Genomic DNA, 12,744 nt, shown 5'->3' with positions numbered 1-12,744 from the left:
TGAGGTGGCCGGTTAAAATACCTGGCTCAGTTCTCTGAGACTTTGTCCCAATTGTTTTGTTAAATATTAGGCCCTCCGGGCTCTCACACCCACTCAGCCCCAACCCCTTCCCTGTGCTCCATCCATGCCAACCCATCCCCAGTGGCTCCCTCCTACTCTCTATGTCAACGTAATGCCAACTGAAGCTAACCCTAAGGCCCTTTATAGCCCCATGCCAACTTAATGCCAATTCATACCTGCTCAGGCCAACCCATCCTCCATGCCAAATCACCTAGTATCCACGATGATCAGACCTCAGGATCCATGTTGAGATGAAATAAAATAAAGGTCCGAATATCTATCACAGCCATTGCTATGGTTAAGAAATACTCATATTCATCAAAGCTGATTCAAAACAGTTAAATCCCCTGAAGTACTTAATCCCTTTTAAAATCAAACCAACTTATACTCATAACACCACCAACACCAAAGAGAGCTGATCCTTTAATAACCTGTTTGAGCTGTTATCCAAACTGTGAACATAGGATCCCTTACTGAGATAAGGATAGGTGTGGAAAGCAACCAAGCATTAATAATAACATAATGATAGCCCCCTTGGGCTAATGTCAACAAACAGCTATTGTAACTGCCAGAACAGTTTTTTCAACTCTCATTGACATAGCCTATTTTTTGAAAAGCATTAAGGACTGGGGATTTAAATAACTTCACAGCTTGAACTTTTTTTACTTCTCACAAACCGAGGCAAGCTGTTTTTTTAAAAAGTTTTAAAGGTTTGGGGATTTAAAGAACTTCACAGCTCAACAATTCTACAGACCTTAACCACCGTTCAAGAGCATTATAACTACTCTAAAAATTTGTAATTCCTACACTGCGATTTAAGGCCCTTGCTACAGTGAAAATGATGTCTGTTTGAACTCAGCACTAAGTTCAAATGGTCCTGCTGAGTTTGAGTTTTCCTCATGTATGAGTCACACCCCAACCTATTTTCCCTACCACCACCACCACCACCACCACCACCTTCTCAAGGGCAATTGGGGATGGGCAATAAATGCTGGCCTACCCAGCGACATCCACGTCTCAGGAATGAATTTTTTTTAAAAAATGGGATCCATCGGAAATAGGAAGCGGGATTCTGGATCTGGGTTCCGCCTGCCATTTTTAAAGGTCCAGGGAGTCTCCATGACTCCGCAGAAATCCTGACCAATGTTCTAAGTGTCACACTGTGTTAATGATGCAAAATAATTTCAAGTAAATACCAAATCATTTCACGACAACTGCGTCTAACCCGATATCAGAAATTTGTAAGACTCAGCAGTGACATTCTAATTGATCTTTGGGTTTTCAGGCAGCTACAAATAATCAGATGTATCCATTTAAACCACTTCCCCAGTGGAACATCAGGATACTGGCCATCCTAAACACATCTCCATTTCAGCAGCCAAACATCATAACTTGACTCCACTACCCATAAACAATGACAACCAGTTATACAAAAATCTAAAGTCTTGCAGCGAACTTATATCTGTCAAACACTGAGCAGAGAGTGGGATTGTATTTTCAAAACCATTGCAGTGCCACGACCATTGCTTCCCAATAAGCTTGCATAACTACCTTCCATAAGTCAAGCCATTCAGGATCTCAGTTTCTGGCCCTTCTTTAACAGTTCTAAAGGGTGAAATTCAACTTTGGCCAGGGTACAAAATGGAGTAGGTCAGCCCCAAGTTACACACCAAACCCAATTCTCCACAATGGCAAGGAAATAGGGCGGGGTGTATCATTGGCGATTGATCTGCTACCACCCATCTCTGTAACATTCAGCCTTGGTTCCGTGATAGCCCTCTCATCTCTGAGTAAGAAGGTCATGGGTTCATGCCCCACTCCAGAGACAGAATCTATGCTGACACTTCTGTGTGGTACTGAGGGAGTGCTACGCTGTTGGAGGAGCCACCTTTCGGATGTGACATATGAAACTGAGGCTCCATCTGTTCTTTCAGCTGGGCATAAAAATCCAACAGCACCACTTTGAAGAAGAGCAGGGAAACGTTCTCCCAGGTATACGACCAACATTTATCTGTCACCCAGTGCCTAAAACATGATATCTGGCCGTTATCACATTACCGTTTCTGAGATCTTGCTATATGCAAATTGACTGCCAGGTTTCCTGCATTACAACAGTGACTATATTTTTGATATAACTAATTAGCTGTGAAGTGTTTTGGGCTGTCCTTGTTAATGTCTTGTCAATTACATTGTTAAGGTTAAGTGAAACAGGTGATGTGTATGAATTGTCTTTGAGCACATAGCTGATTTGAGTTGGTCCAAGTTGAGTGGAATGCCTGAGGTGGTGGCTGCGGTGAAGGGCAGTGCAAAGCATCGAAGCAGTCACTGACAAAAGTCATGAAGAAGCGGAGGAAATCTCACAAGCAGAGCTATTCCGCTTAGTGTATAGGGGGCTGACCCAGATCCGCCCTTCCACCAGGATCTCATCCAAGGCCATGAGTGTCATGAATTCCTTCATTGTCGACATTTTCGAGCGCATTGCCACCGAGGCCTCACACCTATTCACTACAGCAAGCGCCACACCATCTTGGCCAGGGAGATCCAGAGCGCCGTCCACCTCATGCTGCCAGGTGAACTGGCCAAACATGCCATCTCCGAAAGCACCAAAGCGGTCACTAAATGCACCAACTCTGCTTAGGTCAACCATTCCGAAGATTATAAAAAGGGACAGCTAGGACACTGGGTTGTGTGTGAGGAGAGCTGTGACACTGAACAAGTCAAGAAGCTCTCTCAATAAAGAAAAACTCTGCGTCTTGGTTTTGGCTTCAGCAATCGGCTTGGATCATCCCGTGAACAGTCCTGAGGTTGTGAAAGGCCCCAGTGAAATGCCAGTCTTTATTTAATGTGGTTATAATAAGTTTAACCTATTGTGTAAAAAGAGGACAACTTGTAACTTTCTGCAAAAGAGTAAATTATCACAAAAAGTTACTGTTCAATTTGCGTATTGAGTTATTTCACCTGCGAAGTGGGTATATCCCAGAGAGGCCTATAAAAACAACTATTATTGGAAAATGTCTGCTAAATGGGGTAAGAGGAGGTTGGTTATGGTGTTATATAGTTTTGAATGAATCCAGGTTCTGGTGGCAGAAGCAGGAGTTCTGGTGAGTTAAGTGAGTGGTAAGGTTGGGATTTGCATAGTTGTTGGGTGTGTATTTAATCAGAGAGAGCCTGTACAAACACAGAAACCAACAGCACATTTTATGAGCTGTAAACGACGTGGGGATTTGGATGTTTAATGTTGCAGTTATTCTCCTCTTTTCACATGGGGGTCTCTTTTGGAAATATTTTCACAGGATTGAAATGCTTTATGCAGCCAGGAACAAAATAAGGGTGAAGATCTGCTACCTAATGATCGGTTTGACAGTTGTGGCCTGCCTTGTAATGGTGGCCTCAGGAAAGAAGGTAAATTGATCACTGACCTGTGTCCCGAGAGATTACTCAATCTACCTGTTGTTTAATCATTTTTATTCCCCCCAGCACAACCTACACTCCCCACCCCTTCTCTTAAGGACAGTATTAAGGAGAGTTTATATTTATTATTTTCTATGATCTAGTTTCAAGATAGCAACCTCCATGATGGGGCTCAAATCCCTTTTGTGCTACTGTTAATCCAGGGATCGAGGGTATATTGCCTGGTGGATATAGCGTGGAATGGGGAGTGGGTGAGCGGTGAGGGTTAGAGGGCATAACAGCTTTTTAAACAACAGGGTCCAAAGTCCCAGAGTACTGAGGTGGGCCTTCTCTCCAACCTGCCTCTGCACTTGCCTGCCCATGGCCACCTCCAATCTGTCTCCGGGGCCGGCGAACCTGACTCAGTCCTACCCTCCCCCTTCCCCGGAGCGAAAAGTGCGTGTGACAGGCCCATTTATATCAAGGTGCGACTGTCAAGTTGGAAAATTTCCTGACCCGAGCTGCTCACCTCAGTAGCAAAAATCTGGCCCTTAGAGTGTGCAACTTGCCTGCCACATTTCCTACATTACAGCAGACACAAGGGAACATCAACAGCTGTACGTTCCTCTCCAAGTCTTTCACCATCCTGACTTGGAAATATATCGCCGTTCCTTCACTGTCACTGGGTCAAAGTCCTGGAACTCCCTCCCTAACAACACTGTGGGTGTACCTACACCACATGTTGTCCAGGCCTTGCTGCATGCGGACACACTGTTTCAGTATCTGAGGAGTTGCGAATGATGCTGAACATTGTGCAACCATCAGCAAATATCCAAACTTCTGACCTTATGGTGGAAAGAAGGCCATTGATGAAGCAGCTGAAGATGGTTGGGCCGAGGACACTACCCTGAGGAATTCCTGCAGTGATGTGCTAGAACTGAGATGACTGACCTCCAACAACCACAACCATCTTCCTTTATTCTAGGTATGACTCCAACCAGTGGAGAGTGAGCTGATGGGAGTGGGGGAGAGGTGGAGAGACTGGTGAGAGCGGAGAGGGGGCTGGTGAGAGCTGGGGGCGTAGGGCTGGTGAGAGCGCAGGAGGGTCAAGCTGGTGAGAGCAGTGGGGTGGTGAGTCGTGGGGGGGTGGGGGGGTGTGGTGGGGTGTGTGCGGGCTGCTGGTGAGATCAAGGGTAGTGCCCTTAATAATCATTCAGTGAAAGAATTATGTTTGATGTGCACCTCCAATCACCCAGTTTGGCTCTCCCGGGGCTCCTCCTCCACCTTGTTGTAAACAGTGGGAACACAGTAAAAATGACCTTGATCCACAGTGGCAATAGGAGACGCCCAGCAATCTCCCAGTCGCTGCCTGAGAAATACGGGACAAATGGCTGAAGTATGGGGAGATAGAAAACAGACTGAGTTAAAAGATGAAACTATAGGTTGATCCCATAAAATACAGGACAGTTGGTCACCCTGCCATACTGTGCTGGACTGTACTAAGTACAGTCATTTTGTGCTGTACTGTATACACCTGACAGATCAAAAGGCCAGGCAAAAGGAATGAGTCAAAAAACACTTCAATTTCTCTCTAATGGGTCTATAGTTCCCACATGTGAGTCTCTAATGGGTCTTAATTTGATGCGTTGAAGCAAAATTGAATGCAATTTATGCTGGACCTCCCAAACCTTCAATATCTGTGAATATGTGTTATAGTCATGTTCAATAAATTGATTTTTTGTTGTAGAGTATATTCTGTGAGATACCAGAAAGAACAGCAATCTGGGTGGTTAGGTGCTAATCAGTGTGTATATCACGTTAAGTGTGCTGTTTTAAATCCTTTCTCTCTCTGATGAGGAGAAAATAAAAGAACCCAAGATTAATTGTAGTACTAATGGTGGGAGCGCAGAATAAGGGGCTGTCATATTCCAGCTCTACCATGAATTGAAAATTCTGAATACTACCTGGATAACAATGAATGAGGGATGGTGGGGAGAGTTAGAGGTGCCAGGGGAACTGGGACACGGAGCCAGATGCAAAATACCAGGCCAATAAATTCTAGTAACAAGACTAGTTTGGGAAGAAGGCCAGTCCCTATGGAATTGAGTGAGGATGAATTGGAGTGAGAGAACTTGCTAAATCACTGGGTTTTTGTAGCCTTTTGCCAGCGAGGACACTTATATTACACATATCTGACATTCAACAGCCGTCATTGGTGCCATGAGACCTGATGTTACTGAAACAGATGGTTCTAGCTAGGCAGAAATACCCGCCCCTTTGTCTTGAATCTTAGAGAGATGGAAGGAGATTTGAAACTTACCACTGATCACCCTGAGGGGAACAGTAAACACTGGGGATGTTGCAACAAGCTGCAACTATGGAAGCGTAGTACTGTATTCAGGAAGAGTAGCATAACGATATTGAGGAAATACAGATTCATTAGAGAATTATGACCAGAAGTTACAGTCCACCAGAGAATCACCTCTGGGAATTGCAGACCATAAGAGTCACACCCGGGAATTACAGTCCATTAGAGAGTCACTCCTGGAAATTACAGTCCATTAGAGAGTCACTCCTGGCAATTACAGTCCATTAGAGAGTCACTCCTGGCAATTACAGTCCATTAGAGAGTCACTCCTGGCAATTACAGTCCATTAGAGAGTCACTCCTGGCAATTACAGTCCATTAGAGTTGTACCTGGGAATTACAGTCCATTAGAGTCATACCTGGGAATTAAAGCCCATTAGAGAGTCACACCTGGGAATTACAGTCCATTAGAGAGTCGCACCTGGAAATTACAGTCCATTAAAGGGTCGCACCTGGGAATTACAGCCCATTAGAGAGTCGCACCCGGGAATTACAGTCCATTAGAGAGTCGCACCTGGAAATTACAGTCCATTAAAGGGTCGCACCTGGGAATTACAGTCCATTAGAGAGTCGGACCTGGGAATTACAGTCCATTAGAGTCACACCTGGGAATTGTAGTCCATTAGAGAGTCGCACCTGGGAATTACAGACCCATTATAGAGTGACCTTGGGAATTACGCACCCATTATAGAATAACCCCTGCTATTTATGGCCCATTAGCAAGTCATATCCAGGAATTACAGTCCTTCAGAGAGTCTGACCCAGGAATGGCGACAACTACTGCATTTGTTTAATATAGAATAACATCCTGAAATGCTTCACAAAGGTGTAATCTAAAGAATAGACACTGAGCTAAGGGAAATAATCACAGGGCTGCAAAAATGCTTGCTCAAAGAAGTGATTATTAAGAATGGCCTTAAGCAAGGTAGAGAGGTGGAGGAGTAGAATTATCAGATAGAATTATCAGATTGTGAGGCCCAGGCAATTGAATGCACAATGATGGGGCAAAGGGAGTGAGGGTGCAGAAGGGGCCAGAGTTAGAAGAATAGAGAGTGTGGCTTGGTATTGAAGGGCTGATGAAGGTTACAGAAATGGGGAGAGGTGAATAAATTTAATAACAAGGATGAGCACTTTAAATTTAAAGCATTTGGGCAGTGGGAGCCAATATAAGACCGGAAAAGATGGGTGACAGGTGAGCAGGATAGGACACGGACATAATAGTTTTGGTTGCACTGAGGTTGCAGAGAGTACAGGGTGACGATCAAACAGGAGAGCTTTGTTTTTATTCTTTCATGGGATGTGGGCTGGCATTTATTGCCCATCCCTAATTGCCCATGAGAAGGTGGTGGTTAGCTGCCTTCTTGAACTGCTGTAGTCCATGTGGTGTAGGTACACCCACAGTGCTGTTAGGAGGGATTTCCAGGATTTTGACCCAGCAACAGTGAAGGAATGGTGATATATTTCCAAGTCAGGATGATGTGTGACTTGGAGGAGAACTTCCAGGTGGTGATGTGTTACTTCTAATAATTGAATGTTCTGGAAGAATGAGTCTGAAGCTATATACTTGTAAAATGATTCCCTAATCCTTCCCCAACTGGGGACAGCTATGCTTAATTACCAACTTAAAGCATGTATTCGATAGTGGCACAATTTCAACATTAACATAGTGTTTCCATGCACCTGCTGCCCTTATCCTTCTAGGTGGTAGAAGTTGCGGGTTTGGAAGGTGCTGTTGAAGGAGCCTGAGAATTGCTATAGCATATCTTGCATATGGTATACACTGTTGCCACTGCGCATCAGTGGTAGAAGGAGCTAATGGTGGTGGATAGGTGCCAATCAAGTGGGCTGCTTTGTCCTGGATGGGATTGAGCTTCTCGAGTGTTGTGGGAGCTGCACTCATCCAGGCATGTGAAGAGTATTCCATCACACACCCGAATTGTGCCTTGTAGATGGTGGACGGGCTTTGGGGACTCAGGAGGTGAGTTACTCACCACAGGATTCCCAGGCTCTGACCTGCTCTTGTACCCACAGTATTTATATGGCTGGTCCAGCTCAGTTTCTGGTCAATGGGTAACCCCCAGGATGTTGATAGTGGGGGATTCAGCGATGGTAATGACATTGAATATCAAGGGGAGATGTTAGATTTTCTCTTGTTGCTGATGGCCATTGCCTGGCACTTGTGTGGCATGAATATTGCATGCCACTTATCAGCCCAAGCCTGAATGTTGTCTAGGTCTTGCTGCATATGGGCACATTGGTGTGCTGCATCAGTGTGACAAATATAGAGTGATAGAGGTGTTGGTGGAGGCATGGAGTTAAGTGTAACAGTGTGGTAGCAGAAAGATAAGCCTTGCTAGAGATGCTGTGGTTACAGTCTAATGGGTAAGACTGGATCCAAACAAGTGCAGTCCTATTGAGCCTACTGAACAATGGGGGAGAGGAATTGGAGGCGGATAGTGTTGTCAGCCATGCTAAAGGCTGCAGAGGTTGAAAAAGAATAATGCAGCATAGTCACCTTCGCTTTTCAGTGTCAGTGCTGTCATGGGGACTGAAACCTGAATAGAGATTCAAAGAGAGATTTCAATGCAAGATCTGCATGGATTTGAGAGGCGACAACATGTTCGAGGATTTTGGGAGAAAGAGACATTGCGATGGAGTGATAGTCAGCATGGGCCAAGGGTTTGAGGGTGAATGTTTTGGCTAGGTGGATTGGACGGGGGTGCTGAAGGTGGTTTTGACAAGGGGGAGGGCAATAGTGCCTAAGGGTGGGGGGGGTTCCATAGCCCCATTTACCTGAAATCCATAATCAAGAAACTAACTATCGATAATCAGAAACAAAATGGAAGACTATCTGTATGAAAATAACCCAATAAATAATGAACACTCTGGCTTTCGAAGGAGTAAGATTTTCTTTCACCAATGCGATGACTTTTTTCCCCAAGTTAACAAGGGGAAGCTCTATGGCCTGGTCTATCCACACTGCCAAAAGATTTTTAATAAACACTTGAAGTGATGTAGAATCCAGGAGCTGAATTGTCATTCAGGGATAGGGAAAATGACATGGGGGCTAATTCTGGGTCCCAACCCCACAAGACATGTTCTAGACATGCCCAATGCTAATTGGAAATGAGTCAACTAAAGGTCAGGGAGCAGGCTGGCCATCTAATCAGGGAGGGTGATTGGACAGTCGTGCTGGGGGGGCCCAATGAGAGACCCTCCGGCACTCTCAGATTGGTAGCTAGCCAGCTGAGGTGAGAGTTGCTGATCTCAAGATGGAGGCAGTGCGGGAGAAGGCCAGGAAAGTTTTTATGGTTCTTAAAGTGATTACAGCTGCCTGGGCACGATTCTCAAGATCCAGCCCCCGCAGCTGTGGCCCGGTGGCCACTATGGATGCGTGGGTTGGGGGCCTTCACAGCCTCTCACCCCCTATTGCACCCTGTGCCCAACATGTTATCACTTTAAACACCATAAAAATGTTCCTGGCCTTCTCCCTCACTGCCTCCATCTTCAGATCAGCAACTCTCACCTCAGCCGGTTAGCTGCCAATCTGAGACTGCTGGACTGGACATGTTTAGTCAGCACGACAACAAGGCTTTAACAGGTCCCTTAATTAAACTAATTTGTCGAGAATAGGATACCCTCCATTTGCCAGTGGGTAGCTAATCTGACCCCAATCCTGCCCTTGGCTTTTTGGAAATGATTCAGAGTCAAGATCATGGCAGAAAACTGGCACAATGGCTGGCAACAGAAAATTGCGGGCTCGCCCACCTCCAACCCCCATCCCGACCTCAAGTGAAAATTCGGTCCCTGGTTTCACTGCAAGGTTGTCAAATTTGCAGATAGCACCAAGCTAACGCGTAGTTGGAGAAGGCAATCTGGACTGACCACTGGCAAAAAAACATTTAATATGGACAAATGGAAGGCGTTATGTATTTCAAATAGAAATGAAAGATGCAGATATTACAGAAACAAGATAGAACTGGCCCAGGGGAACGTTGAAAGAGATATATTGGAGGATTAATTTATTCACCATTCATAGCGAGATTACAATAATATAGTGAATATTGATCAGGTTATACACCCCAATGAGTTTTGGATTCATGTTGAAAATCTGCAGTTGGGGCACAGAGTTCTGGTTGCTTCAATGTAAGATGGTCATCCTAGCTTAGAGGGGTGCTTGTAGGAACAACTTAGTAAGCAAAGGGTCTTCAACTTTGAATAACCCAGAAGAAACATATCACATTGTAGATAGGATAGGATATAGAATATTCATGAGCTGTGGCCAGCATTTATCCAGAGGGCATTTAAGGGTCAACCACATGACAGCAGATTTCCTTTCCTAAAGGACATTAGTGAACCAGATGGGTTTTTAACGACAATCAGACTTTTAAATCCAGATTTTTAATTGGATTCAAATTTCACCATCTGCCGTGGTGGAATTTGAACCTGGGTCCCCAGAGCATTGCTCTGAGTCTCTAGAATACTAGTCTAGTGACAATACCACTATGCCACCACCTCCCTCTATAGGATAGAATAAGCAAACCTTTCAAATGTGACGGTGTAGTAGGATGTCACAGGATCAGGGTCAGTTTTGTGAAGGACAGTTTTGAACACCATACAAGAAGCAACACCTTACGCAGGATAATCAACAGCTCAGGATTTCTGAGAACATGGATTTACCTCAGGAACAACTAGATATTATAACAGAAAGGAGGCTTTAATGGAAAGGCTGACATCCTGGAAGTAAGGGATCAAAAGCACTGAAGAGTGTTCTTCGATTGAAGATATTGGTCAGTATTTTCCTCTTCATTCCTGTCTAAAATCAGGTGGTATTATAATGGAGAATAAAGGAAAATGCAGGTGGGGTGGCCTGCTGCCACTTGATCGCCTGGCCTCGATTTCCCCCTTCTGGCCCCACCCCCGCCTTTCCTACCTGGAAAATCTCCTTCTGAGCACATCCCTAGAGCATTTCCCTACATTCCATCCCACTTAATGCTGCTTCCCAGGGTTGCCATGGAGAGGGTGGTGATGGTCTATGGAAGTAACAATAATGCCGCCATGATGTTAAAGGGCCTTGCTGTGCCCTCTGCTCCCCCCAGTATGACTTCAAACACAGTCCTGGTGTTAGCCAAGCTCTTCAGTGGTACAGCTGCTCCAACCTTGGGTGTTCTTTCCCCTTTAAGGCCCCTCATTGGTCATTGTGCTGCACACCACAACACCATCTTTCACATTGCTGGGCTCCACCTTGACAGCGGGAATCTCTTCTTCCCCACCCACCCCGTGATGACTCCTCACATCTCAGCTCTGACGATGTTCATCCAATCTGAAGAGGCAATCTCACATTAACTATCCTCTGTGCCAGTCTTTTTATTTCAAATTCTAAATCTGAAGTATTTTGCTTTCTTATATAATTTATCCCTTTTTAAAACCAAGTTGACCTCCTGCAGTCTTGTTCAGTTTTAATCAAAGTGAAAACCATGACTATCCTATTAGTTCAAGTTAAAACACAACAGCAGGTGAACCAGGCGAGTAAACCACACTCCAAGGAAATGAGTTGGGCTGGGTTGGATTCGGAGGGCAGGAGGAAACCCCCCATCCCCCCACCCCCCACCTTGCCCCAACTCCACCCTAAAGAGCAGAAGCCTTGTCATCTTGTGGTCTTGAATTTGTGATTTCTGAGGAGGCTTCTTTGGGGTATTGTTTGCTTATTATCGGAAAATTCCTAAAACAAAGCTTGTTCACAACATTTTGCGTCCCTACAGTCCGCTGAATTTTATATCCTTTCTATTTTTTTATTGTAGGCTTTCAAACAGCACGATAACCTCACCAAATGGAACCTAGAGAAAAAAGCCAAATTGAAGGAGCAATTTGAACAAGAGCGCGGGCTGGTCGCAGGAAAGGCACAGTAACTGGGATAAGACTAACTGTGCCAGTTATTCTGTCCCTATCAGTGGGGCAGAATGGTTGAAGTCGAGCAAGCAGCCTTATCAATGATACGTTCTGAAACACTTCAGCACGTAGTTGGGACAACCAGGACTGGTATATTAGTACTCAACAATTTCTTCAGTGCTTGTCCTGCAACATGAACAGATTCACCTTAATTTCCATGTTCAACGCTTTAGCATTTCAAAATTATTTTTCTGAAATAAGGGATAAAGATTTTCCCATTAATGTTTTGATTGTCACATTAAACCAGATTATTATTGAGCATAAACATTTGATGTCATCAGTGAAATTCTTGTTCCGTGTTTAAAGCAGAGCTGTTAACTCATTCCACGGATTAATATTGGCACTGATAGCAGACTAGAGAATTTGGAACATTTTTTCAGGGTTTGTGTGTCCTTGGCACAGACACTCAGACCACGCCCATGTTAAATTATTAACCTCATTAAGTTGGCATTTTTGCAGCTAGTGGGCAGGATTTTCCGACCCGCCCCCCCCACCCCCTACTGCCAGGATCATCCGGTCCAGCCGAAAGTCAATGGACTTTTGGCTGGGCTGCGGCATCCCCGGGCCGGAAAATCCTGGCCAATGACCACTAGTGCTCTATTTCAGCACATCCAACAATGTCCTTCCACACAAGGAAGTCATTCTTTAATTGTGAGAGTTGGCCTTTAAGGCTTAATGTATATCATGCTTTAAGTAGTACTGTTAAATCAATTTAATATTTGTAGCAGATTCTAGTTTGATAGTTCTTGTGAATATCTAAATAAAGTGTTATCTGTATCTCATTGTCTGAATGTCTTTCAAACGTATCTTTACTTTGTTTCTGAAGTCACACACCTCGGGTAGTTAAATTTTATTTGTTCTCAGGATGTGGCTGACACTTACAAGGTAGTATTTATTGCTCATCCCAGGTTAGCTTGAGGGAACAAATGAGGCCATTCAATCCTTCAAGCCTATTCTACTATTCAGTTAGATCATGAC

The 12,744-nt window shown here is 44.6% G+C and overlaps 1 protein-coding gene across 1 annotated transcript in view; it reads left to right on the top strand.

Moving 5' to 3' along the window:
• The window catches only part of LOC144683686 (protein FAM162B-like), a 31,370-nt gene extending 18,827 nt beyond the window's left edge, over positions 1-12,543 (top strand). The window contains exons 3-4 of the mRNA XM_078546955.1: positions 3,354-3,462; positions 11,619-12,543. Of these exons, the coding sequence (XP_078403081.1) occupies positions 3,354-3,462; positions 11,619-11,726 (217 nt within the window). The 3' untranslated portion in view covers positions 11,727-12,543. The remainder of the gene's footprint in view (positions 1-3,353; positions 3,463-11,618) is intronic.
• The last annotated feature ends 201 nt before the right edge of the window (positions 12,544-12,744 follow it).

Source organism: Cetorhinus maximus, chromosome 8 (genome assembly GCF_964194155.1).
Source record: "Cetorhinus maximus chromosome 8, sCetMax3.hap1.1, whole genome shotgun sequence".
Taxonomy (NCBI): domain Eukaryota; kingdom Metazoa; phylum Chordata; class Chondrichthyes; order Lamniformes; family Cetorhinidae; genus Cetorhinus; species Cetorhinus maximus.
This window is presented reverse-complemented; position numbering and strand designations above follow the sequence as displayed.